General features: G+C 47.4%; 1 protein-coding gene across 3 annotated transcripts in view; it reads right to left on the bottom strand.

Annotated features, from left to right (window-relative positions):
- Positions 1-718: 718 nt before the first annotated feature.
- CHD1L (chromodomain helicase DNA binding protein 1 like) overlaps positions 719-17,551 on the bottom strand; it is a 38,389-nt gene continuing 21,556 nt past the window's right edge. For all 3 annotated transcript variants that reach the window (XM_077822611.1, XM_077822626.1, XM_077822619.1), the window contains 9 exons: positions 16,114-16,279; positions 14,699-14,841; positions 14,131-14,294; positions 8,611-8,819; positions 6,662-6,760; positions 5,947-6,017; positions 5,581-5,695; positions 4,761-4,869; positions 719-2,291 (listed from right to left, as the gene is read on the bottom strand). In XM_077822611.1, the coding sequence (XP_077678737.1) occupies positions 2,213-2,291; positions 4,761-4,869; positions 5,581-5,695; positions 5,947-6,017; positions 6,662-6,760; positions 8,611-8,819; positions 14,131-14,294; positions 14,699-14,841; positions 16,114-16,279 (1,155 nt within the window). In that variant the 3' untranslated portion in view covers positions 719-2,212. The remainder of the gene's footprint in view (positions 2,292-4,760; positions 4,870-5,580; positions 5,696-5,946; positions 6,018-6,661; positions 6,761-8,610; positions 8,820-14,130; positions 14,295-14,698; positions 14,842-16,113; positions 16,280-17,551) is intronic.

Below are 17,551 nucleotides of genomic sequence, written 5' to 3'. Positions count from 1 at the left end.
TCAATGAAAATAAGGTAACACACATTTAAATCAGAGTAGCAGCTGTGTTAGTCTGTATCTGCAAAAAGAACAGGAGGACTTGTGGCACCTTAGAGACTAACCAATTTATTTGAGCATGAGCTTTCGTGAGCTACAGCTCACTTCATCGGCTGCAAATGGCGCCTTTCATCTCCAAGAGCTTTACAAAGTAAGGCCCTGATCTTGCAAACTCTTACCCACATAAGTAAGGGCTGTTCACATAAGAGCTTGTAGGTTTGGTTCCTAAAGGCCTGACCCTGAGAGGTGCTGAGCTCCTGCAACCCCCATTGGTTTTAAAGGGAGTTGAGTGATCAGAATCTCGGGGGGAGGGGAGCCGGGGGGAGAGAAGGTGTTCTGGCAATATCGTGTGTATGTGTATGCACATAAGTAAAATCTCCGTAAGACTGCTTGTGAAGGAAAGTACTAGCTAATGGGAAGAAGGGTGCAAGAATCAGGCTCAGTAATATTATTGAGTCACCAGATGGTGCTATTACAGTGTTACATTCAGCAGAGCGTATATATGCAGGAACATATTTAAATACATGCTTTCCGTTGGCTGCAGTGCACTTTCTTTTAGAAGCCAGACAGATCACCAGGGATGCCTGTTTGCTGTTCACAGCCTCTCTGACTGAATCATTTGTTGGGGACGCTACTCCTGACAGGCTATACCCAGCAAGCGCGTTACATGGTGCCAAAAACATTAGTCACAAAGATTTTACTGTGCCATACAGAGATAAGCCAATAATAAAACAACATTTTGCATTCTTTTTTAAAAAAAATTGGATCAAGCGATCACAAAACCTTTAGAACAGCATAAGGAAACCAGCTTTGCCTGATAGCGGCAACAATCCAAGCATTCTATAATAAAGAGCAGTGGTGGGAGGAAGAAAGGTGTCTCTTAAAGACCACCTCAGATTTTGTCAGACTTGTGTGTCCTGGCAAAGGATATTGGTTAGATCAGTGGTTCCTGAACTTTAACAGTCCACGAACCCCTTTCACTAAATTGTGAAATCTCGTGAACCCCCTCCTAAAAATGAATATTTCCAGGGATTTAAGTTTAAATTTCCTCTGCACGGCTCCTGCTGATGGATCCCGTTGACCACCCCGGTCAACTGAGCTCGGGCTGCAGGTCCCGCTGACCGCCAGGACTCGGGCTGCCAGCCCCAACTGCCCAGCCCTGCTCTCCCTGGGGCTCGGGCTGCCAGCCCCGCATGGAGCGCTGGGGTTTGGGCAGCCAGCTCCCCCACTGACGGGGGCAGGGCTTGGGTTGCCAGCCCAAACTGCCCAGCCCCGCTCTCCCTGGGGCTCAGGCTGCCAGCCCTGCAACCGGGTCCCATCTGCTGCCTCCAATGCCCGGGGTCCTCTGGCCGCCATGAGTGACATTTTTCTGGCGAACCCCCTGTAACATTCTGTGAAACCCAGTTTGGGAATCTCTAGGTTAGATGGATACTGCTTGGTTGCAAACAGGTGACTGTGCAACTAGATCTAACTTAGAATTTTCTGTTTGAAGAAATATCATTAAAATGGGTTTCTTTGGAGTTGGGGCTGTTTACATTAAGCGTGTGTTATGCTGAGTTTTTACTGCAGACACCTCCCTCACCAAAGAAAGAAGTTTTATCATTAGACCGTATCTGTGGTTTACATGACTGATTTTTTTGCTGGCCCTTTGGCGGCTGCTTGAGACAATCGCGTGTGAGTGTGTGTGTGTGTGTGTACATATTTGTTAGGGATAGCTACAGCCCCACCCACCCAAACTGTCTCAAGTAGCCACCAAACAACCAGCAGAAAAATCAGTGTTGTAAACAAGAGATAAGGTTTTGAAGCAAAAGTCAAACAAAACTGTACTGCCAACCCTGAGAATAATTTAAGATGGTGGCTTAAAATAAGGGCTTATGATTGGTCGCCAGTGAAGGTTTAATTTTCCATCTTAAAAACTAGAGATGGGCCCAAACAAACACCCCAAATGCATGGATCTCCTGAAGTTTGAAGAACTTTTAATGCAGCTCAGTTCCATAACTAATATAAAAACCACTCTGAACTATAGAGGTATAGAAACCTGAAAAGCAACAGTGACTTTGGATCTGCTTCAGAGAAGCGACATAGCTACAGGCTGGCTGTAGATGTGATGTTGAAGAGATCATGGGCTTTTAGAGATCACTAGAGATTAACACTTCTGAGTTAAATCATTGGATCTTCAAGGGTTTGAGGTTGCCACTGAAGTTGTAGATGGTTGTGAAGAAGAGAAAGAGGCTTTATTCCTAGGGAAGTAGTATCTAAGGAGAAGGGTCAAGGAAATACTCTAAAATTTCAAACCAAATATGTACTAATGGCATTAACTTAAAGAGGTAAGGAGGTAGAATACTCACTATACTCTACACCAGTGGTTCCCAAACTAGGGCCGCCGCTTGTTCAGGGAAAGCCCCTGGTGGGCCGGGCTGGTTTGTTTACCTGCCGCGTCCGCACGTTCGGCCGATGGCGGCTCCCACTGGCTGCGGTTCGCTGTTCTCGGCTAATGGGGGCTGCGGGAAGTGGTGCAGGCCGAGGGACGTGCTGGCCGCCGCTTCCCACGGCCCCCATTGACCTGGAGCGGCAAACCGCAGCCAGTGGGAGGTAAACAAACCGGCCCGGCCCGCCAGGGGCTTTACCTGAACAAGCAGCGCCCCTAGTTTGGGAACCACTGCTCTACACCTTTGTTCTTAATTTTCTGTCTCTCTCACAGCATTGCTGAACTTGGCATTATACAGCAGCTGCATTTTCCCCAAGAAGTGACGAAAAATATAGTTTTAACATTTCTCACTCCTGCCAGCCCTGCAGAACCTACTCACCTATGGAAGAGTCAGCTGAATTCTATTCTGCTTTGCACATCAAGACAGAGAGAAACTGAACAAACAGCATACACAATGAAAATCAAATTGGGTTTGTAGGATTCTTTCCCAGTTTTAATAATCAAAAGTTGTCAGTAGCAATGTAGATAAGGACATTGGTTTAAAATATATTCATTTGAAATTGATAAGTGTCCCTTTTCTTTTCACCTGGCCAATAGTTTATAAAGTGAAATATCCTGGAGCTACTGGTCCTTTCCCCCCCCATCTCCCTCAAAGACAATCCTTTAGTTGATGTTTACTGACTCACTGATTGTTCCATCTTGCGTGACCTGTGATGGTACAACACATAATTGCATGCACTGGTGAGCTAATTCAGTGAAATGAAGGTGTGGTAAGCAAAGCAGTACCTTTTATATTTTGATATGAAGGAAAGTTATATGGCCATAAAACCCTTAAAGTGACACTTTTTCCACATACGCTGTTCTCTTTCTATGAAAGTGTATGCTATTTTGTTACATGTGTGTATTCATAGAATATCAGGGTTGGAAGGGACCTCAGGAGGTCATCTAGTCCAACCCCCTGTTCAAAGCAGGACCAATCCCCAATTTTTGCCCCAGATCCCTAAATGGCCCCCTCAAGGATTGAACTCACAACCCTGGGTTTAGCAGGCCAATGCTCAAACCACTGAGCTATCCCTCCCCCTCACTCTCACACACACCAAACTGTAATGGGTGTTCATTCCCCACCGCCCCGAAAGGGTAAAGGTGGCTCAGAAGGGGCTAATTAACCCAGGAGGCTGTACCTGGGGGGAGACTTTGGCTTGACTGACAAGCATTTATTAAGGATGGAGTCCATCTGGGCAGGAGTAGGCAGGGGTTTGTATAAAGCCAGGAAGTGAGAGCAGAAGGGGGCTGCAGTCACTCTCCGGGCCTAGTGAGGAGAGGAGGAGGAAACCTGGGGAGCAAAAGCCTTGGGATCCGGACTCTGAGGGCAGGGGCTCACACAGAGGGGTGGTGGAGAAGAAAACCTGCAGAGGGCACTGTAGGAAGATGCCCAGGGAAACTGCAGCAAGCGCTGAGATGGTGCAGACTTGGCTGCTGACTGTAGGGTCCCTGGGCTGGAAACCGGAGTAGTGGGTGGGTCTGGGTTCTCCTCCCAGCCACTGGGAAAGTGGCACAGTCATGGGAATACACCCTGGAATGGCACCTGGACAGCTGGTCTGGTGAGACTTGTTACGCCAGAAGGGGAAACCAGTCTAGCGACCGGCCTGGAGGGCCAAGCCACAAAGAGGAAGCACTGCAATTCCTAGAGAACAGGCAGGACCACGGCACAAGCAACTAAAGGAAAGTGGCATCGGACCGGGCAGAGCTAGTCTCCAGATGCAGCCACAAAGGGGTGTCCCAGTGCTGAGTAAACCCCATCTCTCTCTTACACACACACTTCTTTAGAATGTGCTTTTCCTAATCTGCTCATTGTTTGTGTCTGGGTCAGTTTGATAAATTGTTTCTATAACTTCAATCATATCACTACAAACTTGGGACGTTAGTCCACACACACACGCACGCACGCACGCACGCACGCACGCACGCACGCACACACACACACACACACACACACACACACACACACACACACACACACACACACACACACACACACACACACACACACACACACACACACACACACACACCTCATCATACAAACAAATATCATCATATCCAGTATGTAATGTGTACTTAGATGAGAGGGAGATCAGACATCTGTTCAACACACTTTGGAGTTGAACTGTCCTAGTATGATATCCATAGCCCACAGTGGATCCATGAAGATCTTACAGTGAACATTTTGGTATTTGCAGATATGACAAGTCATTTTGATTTGAACAAAATAAAATAACCATGCTTCAAAGGATACATAAATGTGGGGATTCCTCTCGTTGCTAAATATTTTCGGATGAGCCGCTCAGTACCGTACCAGTTAAATCCCTTCGTTGCATGTCCGATACGTGGAAGATGGACGCTTGCTGGAAGAGACAGCATAAAAGCTCTTTAGGGCCTGATGCATTAAAAATAAATAAATGGATGTGCCATTTAAGCTCCACTCAATGGCAGAAGAAATGCCTGTGTCACAATGTTCTAGCTGTAGTGGGTAAATGCGTCTCCCCTTCCATTTCAGAAGTCAATCGCAGAAGAGATGGAAGAGACCCATCAGAACTAGATCATTCCATTCTGTGGCCCTGCAAGAATCTTTAAGTGGAATTACATGCAGAGCTCTGGGGTACATCATTCTTTCCATTTCAAAGGCACACAGACGTATGTGCCGACTCCGTGGGTGCTCCGGGGCTGGAGAACCCAGGGGAAAAATTGGTGGGTGCTCTGCAGCTCCCCACCCCAGCTCATCTCTGCTTCACTGCCACCTCCTCCCCTGAGCACACCGCATCCCCGCTTCTCCCCCTAGCTCCCAGAACAGCTATTTCGTGGCGGCAAGCGCTGGGAGGGAGAGAGGGGGGAGGAGGGGGAATGCAGCACGCTCCGGGAAGAGGCGGGCTGGGGCAGGGATTTGAGGAAGGAGTCCAATTGGGGCAGGGAGGGGGCAGAGACTTTGGGGAAGGGGATGGAATGGGGGCGGGATGGGGCAGGGCAGGGGTGGAGTCAGGGCAGGGCTGGGGGTGAGCACCCACTGGCGCCTGGAAAGGTTGGCGCCTATGCACACAGATGGACAGATGCACACTTACCATTCCTTTTCTTGGCTGCTAAAGAAATCTTCTTCAAGCCCTCCTCCAAAGCGGACAGCTTAATGCCAGACAAGTTGTTGGACTGATCCCGGTGCTGTGCTACAATCAGGGCCAACTAGGAAGAAAAACATGGGATGTATGTACACTGGCAGTCGCAGCGATGGCTGCTAGAAAACAACATTAAACACACACTTTATAGGCTGGAAAAAAAGCTGTCCCTTGTCTGGTCTTTGTTAACACTTATTTCAAGCCTGTCCTGCGCTATATTAGGGTCACTGTTATTTTGTGTAACATGTAACATTCACTTCCTGTTGTTTCAAAAATACTTTAGTAGAGAGAACATAAAAAGGGGCTTCTTATAGTTACCAAGTCGTGGCCTTTATTTCTGGATTCTTTATCATCAATGGGGAATAAGAGGGTTCTTCCCAATGCCACGTCTGTCCGAAAACAAAAAACGTAAGAAAACATTCAATCCCACGAAGAACAAAGGTAAGTCAATGCAATGCTGGCTGTTATAGGCTTCTACACCATCCTTTCTAGTTCTCCTTGACACTGTGCACCACACAGGCATTTTCTTCAGAGGGGGGAGGTGAGAAGACGGAGAAAGAAAATGATCAAAAGACATGAGGGGAGAGAGAGAGAGAGAGACTGAGAGAATAAAATTCCAGTCTACAGTAAGGTCTAATCTGTTCTTCACTAGCTCCTTAATGGTTTAAGATCACTCGTACGTATGTGCACATAGGAGAACAAGGGGTACTGGAGAGAGCCCATGGCCTGGCTAGACACATATTGAAGTTGCTCCAACCCACCTCCTCCTCTTAAAATCATTTTGACATTTGAACTGCAGGTTTAGAACACTGCCTTGTAGAGAGAAGAAATACCATGACTAAAGAACAAGATCTTTTTCCCCAAGAAAAGATCAAAACAACTGAGTTCTATGAAGAATCTTCTCACTCCAGAGCAGAGGTCAGGGTCAAAATGTCTTCCTGTATTGTCACTTCCAACACCACACGTAGGAAGTACCAGACTAAAAGGAGAGACCATCAGCTTCAAGCACTAAGATTATATTTTTCTCTTTTACCTTTCATCCTTCCTGCCAGCTCGTATATTTTCCTGGGCTGATCAGAACGAACCTCCAGAGCTGTAAATAACCCTCCCCTTCCCCACCGGCCGGAATCATCTAAAACAAAATTAGAAGTTAGATTTTTTTTTTTAAATTGAGATCCGTGTCCAAAGAGATGAGCTGCCAAGAATATCTGTGCCAATAATGCCTTCTGCAGGGAACAGACATGTTCTCACTGCACATCATAGGACTTATTAGAAACAGACATGGAAGATGAGATGACACAAAATCCCTCAATAATGCAGCTCCCTCATTCTGTGCCGGAAACAGATCACATGATCCTAAAAGAGGATCCCTGCTCAGCACTTCCGGAAAGTAAACCTCCCACACGATCCTTGCCAAGCCATCCCAAGGGAAATTCCTCCCCACCCCACAGCTTGGCTGTTCACATGCCATTAGTCATCAAATCCTATTTGCATCCTGGTAACCTGGTCCTGAAGTCATCCATTACTTCCCCTCAGATGCTTCCTGCACCTCCAGAAGGCAGAGGATTCCCTGCCTCCTCCTGTGTATTTTTACTTTTAAACAGAACATGTTGGCTGAGTTTGAAATAAATGCCACAATCTAGGCATTCAGCCATCACCTTGCGGCTTTAACACCCCACTCAGGAGAAGCTCCAACAGGGGATTTTGTCTCAGGAGACACAATTCACTGCCCTACCCCTGAGCTACACGTAACATAGGAGGAACGTGTCCTTCTTCCAGGTGCATGTGTCTGCCTCCCCCACCCTCCAGGGGTTGAGGTTAAATGCTCACCATAGAATTCAAATAGGAGGCAGGACGGAATCCAGGGACTGCAACTGTTCCTAGCACTAGGCTCCATCCCTCCCCTCCATGCAAGGGCCCAGTGTGGGCTGGCCCATAGCTTTTCCGAGTACAGAGGAGAATGAGAAAAATAACTTTGCTCTGAGAGAGAGATAAGTTCAGAGGAGCTGACTGCAAACCACACAGGCAGGGGAATCCTTGTTCTAGCCCCTACTGTCCTCTCCAGCAGGACATCGTGTCGGAGACATTGCCTTAGCCTAACCATTGGCTGTTCAGACTCTGGCGGCGTGACACTGGCAGACCGGGAAAGCTGGAGCCCTGTACAAGTTAATTCCTTCATGGGCATCCCATGCAGCAGAGTGTTGTGGCAGCTTTGTCCCTAGGCATACAGCACAACATACAGCGTAGTGCCAGGCAGTCTTTCTAGGACCATCATCTCTGTGTTTTCACTTCCCAAAGGGCCTCAGCTCTTTCTGCACAAAGCAACATTGAAGCCCAGACACTAAATGCCCAGAGTTCAGCTAAAACACACTCGCCCCATGGCTCCACTCTGCCAATGCCCTTGCCCAGCTAGACTAAGCAGATACCCACCTTCTGCTATCTACGGTGCAAACCAGACACTACTTTCTGCTGCTGGCCCACAGGGCCTGCCCCACCACTACTGGGCCATCTGGGTGGGCTTACACACATCTTCGTCCACAGGCAATGGACCTTATTAGTGTTAACACGCCCTGCAGAAATTCCGCACTTCAGCACAGATTTAGGGTGGGGGGTCTTTGCAGATTTCAATGTGTTCTGCAAAATGTCACCTTTTGGTTAAGTTATATTTCCAGCCCATCTGGATGGGAAGTAAACCTTCTGAATGGGACTCAAGGCCAAACGGCCCCACTGAGTCTGCAGACGCACAGGGCCCGGGTCTGCCCACTTACTGGGCCCACTGGGATGGAGGGAGGTCACACTTCACCTTCTGAAGCGAGGGGCTGCATGCTAGGGAGCGTGCTACCCGCACTCCTTCCTTGCGACAGTCTAACTGCACCTGCACCAGGCCAGTGCCACTCCGCTGTTCCTCCTGCTCAGCCGTCGGGCTACAAGGCACAGTTCAGCCCTATCCCCAGGAAGGCTTTTTGCTCTTGCCAGTCCTACCTATGCAATGGACGACGATCGCATCCTCCTCTTCGGCTCTGGGGTGGGTAACGTCACCCATCACATACTTGATGGAGTTCAGCTCTGGGTCCATGTCATCTAACTCCACAACCAGCCCGTCCTCCCCCTCCTCAAAGGCATCCTCTGAGTCGCTCTCCTCTGAGGGCAGACAGGGGGATCTGTAGTGATTTGCGTCCCACCAGGCCATCCTGAAACAAACAAGGCAAAAGAAGAACAGGCCAATGAAAACTGGGAAGCCAAACTGCTGCTTTAAATCATCATCATGAATTGTGGGAGATGGGGTCGCGAGAGACAATGCTCAGCTCCAGAACCACAATTCCCCCCCTCCCCAAGTTCGGAAACCAGACTGTCGCAGGATGGCTGGTCCCTGGGACTGAGGTAGGTCCAGCCCCCCTGTGCCAGAGCAGGCGCTCCCAGCTGGGCCAATGAAGGGTCTGTGGGTGCACCTGGGGCTAAAACGGGTCAGAGGGCGTTCCAATGAGAGAGATCTGGCTCAGGCAGGGCTAGGAAGCAGCAGCAGCAGGGCTGCCAGAGTCCCCTGGAAGGGGAGGCAGCTAGAAGCAGCCTGAGATGTAAAGAGGAGCTGGTTTTGTTTAAATTTGGACAATAAACCTGCCTCAGAGAGACTGTGGGTCTGGCAGTGGGTACTTTAGGGGCTGGGGAGAAGCCCTGCCTTATTTCATGTAGGCACTTTGGTCAGCTGCTGATACAAGAGGAGAGTAAGGAATATCATTGGTGCAAAGGGAAACGACAAAGGACAAGCCTCTGTCATTGACTTGCCCCACCTCATAGGTGCGACCCAGAATTAATGGAGCCAGATTATGTGGCATCCTGCTTTGCCTGAGGCTCTGCTCTCCCAAGCTGGTGCATGGAGGATGACAGCAGCGGCTAGAGTTCCCGTTCCAGTTTCCGCCGGCAGCCAGATGAGAGAAGCAGCAGAAGGTGCAACTGGAGCTACAGAAGTGACTAACCAGGCTCGAGGAGCAGCAGCAACTCTCCTAGAGATTCTGCAGAGAGAAGGGATGGTGGGCGCAGGTACAAAGCAGGAAAGAGGGGTTCGAGATCCGTGAGGGCCAACAGAGGGAATGTTCTGCCTATGGGCAAGTGCGGCTTATAAAAAGCGACTGTCCTTATGTGAACTGTGCTTTTAAGACTGGCTCAGCTGTGCAGAGCACAGAACAAACCCAGGAGACTCTGGGTGGAATCCTGCCTTGTTACTGTGGCTCAAAAAGGGGCCAGGACAGGAGGCTTCCCAGGGGTTGTGTGTTTTTGTTGTGGGGGGCTGAGACATATTAGAAGGCACTGCCCCACTTAAAAAGGAAACTGTGAGAAACCTGGATGCCAAAGACTTGGGTGCCGGTGTAATCACTGGGAGGTTTAGATCGGGAGGGGTAGGAGGCAGCCAGACTGTCTCAGGTGTGGGGAAATGGGACACATATCTGGCACCCACTGGGAAGAGTGAACTTGGGAAGAATAGTGTCTGTGAGAGGGGAAGAGCTCTGCAGGGGGAGGGAAATAATTCCCCAGGCAGAGGCGGGTACTGGGAAGCAGAAGCTCACAGTAGAGACAAAACACTGTATCAGGGAGCTAGACAGGGCCTCAGAGGAGAAGTGAGAGAAGGGCACAGGCACGGAGGCTGCAGGAAGAAAATGGAGTCACAACTTACAGCTACTAAAGCCACAGTTACAGCACTAAGAGAAGAGAATGTGAGAGGCCCGCTCTCCTTGGCAGAAAAGCGCTTGGTGGAGCTTGCTGCCTTAGAAGAGGGCCGAGGGCAAGCCCAGAGACAGAAGGAGTTGCTGAAAGACCAACAAGAGCTGGAGTGCCAGACTGAGCTCCTGCAGGAGGAGCAAGTGGGATTTGAAACATAAATCCAGGCATGCAAAAGGAACTCCGAGTGAGAGCTGAATTACTCTTTAAAGTCACTCAGCGTGCCTGGTGAAGATGTAAATTGTACGCCTGGTGTTAAAGACTGTGGGGACTTGGGGAATACTGATGTGTATGAATCTGTATGGAAATTTTTGTATTTTGTTTTAGGGGTGAGAGCCATCCAGATGGGGCCTCACAGGCTGGTGTGCGGGGTTGGGGCGGGGAGCGTGCCTGTGAAAGAGGCAGTTGTTTTCTGAAAAGTGGGGGAGGTGCATCACAGGGTGACTAAAATAGGTCCAACTCCCCTGTGCCAGAGCAGGTGCTCCCAGCTGGGCCAATGAAGAGTCTATGGCTGCACCCGGGGCTACACAGGGTTGGGGGAGTCCCAGTGAGAGAGGACTCAGCAGCTGCTGGAAGCAGCAGGACTGCCTGAATCCCCCAGGAGGGGAGGCAGTGAGAAGCCTGAGATACAAAGGGTGACGGGAGGAACTTGTGTTGTATATGTTTGGACAATAAAACTGCCTCAGAGAGGCTGTGGCTGTCACAGTAGATCCTTTAGAAGCTGGGGAGAAGCCCTGCCTTGTTTCAAATACTATTACGACAGGTGGGTTTGTGGGATTAAGAAGGGGAAAGGAGCTTTGCGATAACCATTTATAGAAACATGAAGGATGTGACTACAGAGGCGGGGGAGGAGTTGCCAGGATGGCACAAAGGGGTACAACTAGAACTAATGAGATAAAATTTGGACATAGGCTCAACCAGAAAGTTCAAATCCAAATTACATTGTACAGGTAAAGGGCCAAGTGTCAAATCTGGATCTGAATGTGAGCTGCCCAAAGTCTGAGCAGGGTCAGCGATGGGGTTCTTGTTCATAGAAATGGAGGGCTGGGAGGGACTTTGAGGGGTCATCTACTCCATCCCCCTGTGCTGAGGCAGGACCAAGTAAACCTAGATGATCCCTGCAGGTGTCTGTCCAAAATATTCTTAAAAACCTCCAGTGATAGGAATTCCCAACCTCTCTCTGAAGCCTGTTCCAGAGCTAACTATCCTTACAAAGTTTTTCCTAATATCTAACCTAAATCTCTCTTTCTGTAGATTAAGCTCATTACTTCTTGTCCTACCTTCACTGGATATGGAGAACAGCTGATCACCATCCTCTTAATAAAAACCCTTAACATATGTGAAGACTTATCAGGTGCCTCCTCTGTCTTCTATTCTCAAGACTAAACAGATCCTCTTTTTAAAACCTTTCCTCATAGGTCAGGTTTTCCTAAACATTTTATCGTTTTTATTACTCTCCTCTGGACTCTCTCCAAATCTATCCACATCATTCCTAAAGTGTGGCACCCAGAACTGGACACGGTGCTCCAGCTGAGGCCTCACCAATGCTGAGTAGAGTCGGGCTAGATCCTCCAGATGCTTTTCAGCAGTACCACCACCTAGCCAGTTATTTCCCATTTTGTAGTTGTGCATTTGATTTGTTTTCTTCCTAAGTGTAGTACTTTACATTTGTCTTTACTGAATTTTAGCCTGTTGATTTCAAACCAGTTCTTCAATTTGTCAAGGTCATTTTGAATTCTAATCCTGTCCTCCAAAATGCTTGCAAACCCTCTCAGCTTGGGGTCATCTTCAAATTTTATAAGCCTACTCTCCACTCCATTATCCAAGTCATTAATGTTCGGGACTCAGAATAGACTCATGTGGGACCCCACTAAATACACCCTCCAAGTTTGACAGCAAGCCATAGATACCTATTGTTTGAGTACGGTCTTTCAATCAGTCCTGAACGCACCTTTTAGTAATTTCATCTACACCAGGGGTCTCAAACTCCCAGCCCATGGGCCATCTGCGGCCTGCGAACCTCCCCATTGTGGCCTGTGGGGCTCCAGCAGTTTTGGGGCCGGATCTCTCCCTTGGCCCCACCTGGCGCCACCGGACGCTCCCCCCAGCAAGCGATTTACAATGGCCTGGGGCCCCGGCAGTGCAGTGGAGCTGAGCAGCGCCTGCCTGCTCGCTCCACGTGTCTGCCGGCTCCTCCTTGCGGCCCCAAGAGGGGCGGGGCTGTGCCTCCGCATGCTGCCCCCGCCCCGAGTGCCTCTGCGGCCAATGGGAAGCTTCGGGGGCGGTGCCTGGGGGCATCAGCACATGGAGGCCCCCCGGCTTGGCCCGGCCCGCCTTGGAGCCCCAGGTAAGTGCTGCTCCCCTGACCCCCTCCCAGAGCCTGCATCCCCACCCTCTCCCCACATACCACCTCCAGCCCCAAACTCCCTCCCAGAGCCTGCACCCCAATCCCCTACCCCAGACTTCCTTCCCCACCCAAACTCCCTCCCAGAGTCTTAGGCAGGTGGGGGCGGAGTTTTGGGGGGTGGGTTCTGGGCGGTATGAGTGACATTATTGGCCCGCTAGGAGGATTTGAGGACTGGCACTGGCCCTAAGGTAAATTGAATTAGAGACCCCTGATCTAGACAAAATTTCCCTAGTTTGCTTATGAGAATGTTGTGTGGGACTGTATCAAACACCTTATCATAATCTAGACAAATCACATCTACAGATTTCCCCCATCCATTAGGCCAGTATCCCTCTCAAAGAAGGAAATAAGATTGGTTTGGAATGATTTGTTTTGGACAAATCCATGCTGGTTATTCCTTATAACCCTATTATCCTCTAAGAGTTTACAATTGATTTGTTTAATAATTCGTTTAGGTATCCTTCCAGGTACTGAAGTTAGGCTGAGTGGTCTGTAATTCCCCAAGATCACTTTGTTTCCCATATAAACAAAGGTACTATGTTTGCTCTTCCCCAGTCCTCTGGGACCCTACCTGCCATCCATGACTTCTCAAAGATAGTTGCTAATCATCCCAATATTGCTTCAGCTAGTTCCTCAAACACCCTAAGATGAATTTCATCAGGCACTACCAACTTGATTACATCTAACTTATTTAAATATTCTTTAGCCTATTCGTCCCCTATTTTGGCTTGCAATCCTTCTCCCCTGTTGTTAATATTAATTGTGTTAAGTATCTGGGCATAATTTACCTTTTGAGTGAAGACTGAAGCAAAACAGGCATTAAACAACTCAACCTTCTTGATGTCATCAGTTACTAGCTCTCCTTCCCCATCAAGTAGAGGACCTACACTTTCCTTCATCTTTCTCTTGCTCCCAATGTAGTTATAGAACCTCTTATTATTACCTCTTATGTCCCTTGCTAAGTGTAACTCATTTTGTACCTTAGTCTTTCTGATTTTGTCCCCATATGCTTGTGCTATTCTTTTGTACAAATCCTTAGCAAACATGTTTCCACCTTGTGTAGTATTCAGGCCCACCTCTATGAAAGTTAGCAAAAATTGATGCTACCGCTGTGTCAAAAGTCATTTCTACATCAACACCTCTACATCCTGCAATTTCAGCACACACTTGAAAAACCAATGTCCAGCTGTGATTCCTTTTAGACATGACCTGCAGCCAACGTCTCCTCCTCACCCCTTCCCATGTCCCAAATGCCCCATTATTGCAAGAGTAATCAGAATTTGCAGCTTCCTGACTTGTTTTTATCAGTCTGACATAGCCAGTTTCTCTGCTAACTGTAACAGACACCACACTGCTTAGTAGCAGACAAAGCACAATCCTACTTTTTCTTGTGTTCAGCTTCTGCTTTCTTCTGTTTCTTTTCTTCCATGAGCCGTGCTCTCTTTGCTGCTGCCTCCTGTCGTTTCCTCCTCCTGGCCTCCAGCTCTTCTGGGCTCAGTGCATGCTTCCTCCTTGTAGGCACCTCCTGAAGACCAGTGACAAGTACCTGGAAAAGGAAGGGGACTTGCGGGTAAACAGACATTTCTCATCTCAAATTCCTATCAGATACCATCTTATCCAATGTCCCGTATCTGTTCCCTACAGTCTATTCCTCCAGAGCTTTGTCTGATTGAATCACACTCCTCAACTCATTTCAAGGAGGTCACCAAACCATCAGCTAACGACAGTGACCTGTACTGCAATGACCTGCATTTGAACCTCTTAATGCTCATCTCTGATCCGTTCCCAATCCCCCTGAGTCATCCAGTCCTCAGATTCTACTAATTTAATTAATTTCAAGATATTTGTAATTGAGTCTTTAAATATTTCCTCCACAAGATGGAGATTAAAATCTGCCTCATGCTCAATGACTCACTGACTGCATCATATGAGTCATTTCTTTCATTTTACATTTGCTTTATTTCGGAGGGCTCTTCCTTCTTGATTGGTCTCTTCAAGGACTTTCTGAAGATCCAAAAGCTGGTCAAATGCTCTTCTGTCTTCTCTGCTCAGGTCTTTCGAATAATCTTTGCCTTCATATACGTACATATGATCTTAAAAAAAAAATTAAAATGTATAAAGGTCTTCCAATGGGCCAGTGGTATCTGCTAAAATTACAATAAGTAACAAGTAATAATTAAAGTTACAGTAAGTAAGTAATTTGAACTCACACCCTCTTTGTGACACCATTGCCTGTTCTAACAGGGATAACTGTTGGGATAGTTTTGTGAGGAAAAACATAAACATCTCATTGAGACAACTAAACCAAATTTCTGTCAAGGCATTAATCCTCAGCGAGGATTACACGCATGGTGAGTTTGAAGTGGAATTTGTTTGGCACTATCCAATACAGATGGAATCCTGGCTCCTTGAAGATCAGAAATTTCTTCAACAGCTACCACACATTGGGATCTGAGAAACCACAGTTCTTCTCTCAGTCTACAATAGGAAATACCACTGCATGGTAACTGTTGGCAAATGGTAACTTATTACCAGTAGCCACTGGATGGGACTGAAGGCCCATTTTATAGGATCCCATTTCTGTAATATTATGGAAGCCCCAGTCACAATTCCATAGTTAAGGATGAGTTCCATTTTGCACTTAAAGCAGAGATTATGGATCGAATACAGTGCATAGAGTGACACTACAAGTGGAAAATATGTGAAAAAAGGATCTTTAAAAATCAGTTTAATCCAGTCTGGGACTGCACACACTAACGTGCCTTAATCCTAATCATATGGTTATTGCATGCTGCCGCCACAGGACAGAGTTAAGGTTACTTGGGTGCCCTAACTCTGCATTTCTTTCCCTAATGCTTGGATTTTTTAAAGTGAAATTCCAGGGTTCGTAACACTTGTTTTGGGGATAATTACAACATCCCTATGATGTTTTTTACCCTTAAGCTCCTGATTTGTAACTTCATCTTAAGATGGATCTTTCTCTGTGAATAAAGTCAATTATAATACAATACTTGAGCCTTCCCTAGAGTCTTACATCCAAGCATATCAAAGCATTTCACAGACATTAATGAATTTAGCCTCGCAACGCCCTGAAAGGCAAATCAGTTATTATTATCCCCATTTTACAGATGGGAAAATTGAGGCACAAAAGTAGGAAGGGAGTGTTCAACAGTTACAAATCAAGTCTGTGGCAGAGCCAGGAATAAAACTCATGTCTCCTGATTTCAAGTCCCCTACTCTAACCACAAACCCATCTTTCTTCCTTCCAAAGTTACTTGAAAAACACAGTATAACCCCTTGAAATCTCCTCTAATAGCATCCAGACTTGAGTGTGTTTTGTGTGCATTTAGGATCCTTGAACTTACTTTCTGTATCTTGCTCTCTGCTTTCTTCTTCACTTGGTAGCACATCATCATTTACCCACATTCCTTCTTTTGTCTCTCCAAGGATATTTTCCAGCTCCACATCCTGGATGATGCTCCCCTCTGATGAGAGCAGCTTATCCAAACCAAACTTCAGGATTTCACTCAGCTTTAACGAACAAAAGGATGAAGTTTAACGTCACCATCATATTTCATGCTACTCCTAGCCCTCTGTGCCTCTAGGTTGAAATGAAAGTAGTTTGTGGAGATGGAAATCAGACACTTAATGTCACCCCACAAAACACTCATGCTTTGTCAGCTGTTATTTTCACTCTGCCCTCACCAGTTATGCACCACCTAACTAGACCCAAGTAACAAATCATGCTCAGCAATATCCATCTTGACAGACATGGGTCACTAGTAGCTGCATAGACAGCTACTCAGATTACATGCAGACTCAGGCAGACAGCTCTGCATTGGGTCACATTCAAGAGGTTTTCTTCACAATCAGAAAGGCCAGAAACTTTTGTTTCTTTTTACAAGAATGCTTAAATGTCTGCAGAAATTAGTGGGGTGAAAAGTGCCAGCATGGCATATCACCACGCACGGGCTCAGTCCAATTTCTCAAACTGGAAGCCATCATTGCTCAGACAAATTTGCGGGGAAGAGGGAAGGAGAGGGGCTGTGCCATAGCTTTTCACTGTTTCACTTTACATGGAGTTCACGTCCCCCTACATTTCACTTAGTTTGGAGTTTGACAAGATGATCTGGTTGTTCCTTCTGGCCTTATACTCTACCAAATTCAGGGTCCAATTTCATGGTCATAGGATTTTAAAAATTGTAAATTTCATGATTTCAGCTATTTCAATCTGAAATTTCACTGTGTTGTAACTGTAAGGGTCCTGACCCAAAAAGGAGTTTGGGGAGGGGGGGCGTGGTCACAAGGATATTGTAGGAGGGTTTGCAGTACGGCTACCCTTACTTCTGCGCTGCTGCTGGGCAGCTCTCTGGCCGCCCAGCTCTGAAGGCGGCGCCAAAGGAAGGGTGGCAATACTACGATCCCCCCTAAAATAACTTTGCAACCCCCCTGCAACTCCCTTTTGGATCAGGACTCCCAATTTGAGAAATGCTGGTCTCCCTCATGAAACCTGGATAGTATAGGGTAAAAGCACACAAAAGACCAGATTTCACGGTCTGTGATGCATTTTTCATGGCCATGAATTTGGTAGGGCCCTAGGGCTCTTAAGTCCCAAAATCTCAAAGCAAAACTCAGCTTTCAGTTCCTAATCACAAATCCCCCCACCCCAGGATTCCAATTTGCCTAGAGCTCAGTGTAAATTTTGTCTGAAAGTTTTGCAAGCCTAGGACAAGTTGCGGGTTAGTAACAAAAAGCTACCATAGTGCTGATGGTATAGTTCTGTTTGTGTGGGAGAAGGAGGCA

This window comes from Eretmochelys imbricata, chromosome 1 (genome assembly GCF_965152235.1).
Source record: "Eretmochelys imbricata isolate rEreImb1 chromosome 1, rEreImb1.hap1, whole genome shotgun sequence".
Taxonomy (NCBI): Eukaryota; Metazoa; Chordata; order Testudines; family Cheloniidae; genus Eretmochelys; species Eretmochelys imbricata.
Note: the sequence above shows the minus strand (reverse complement) of the source record. Positions and strands in the feature narration are given on the sequence as shown.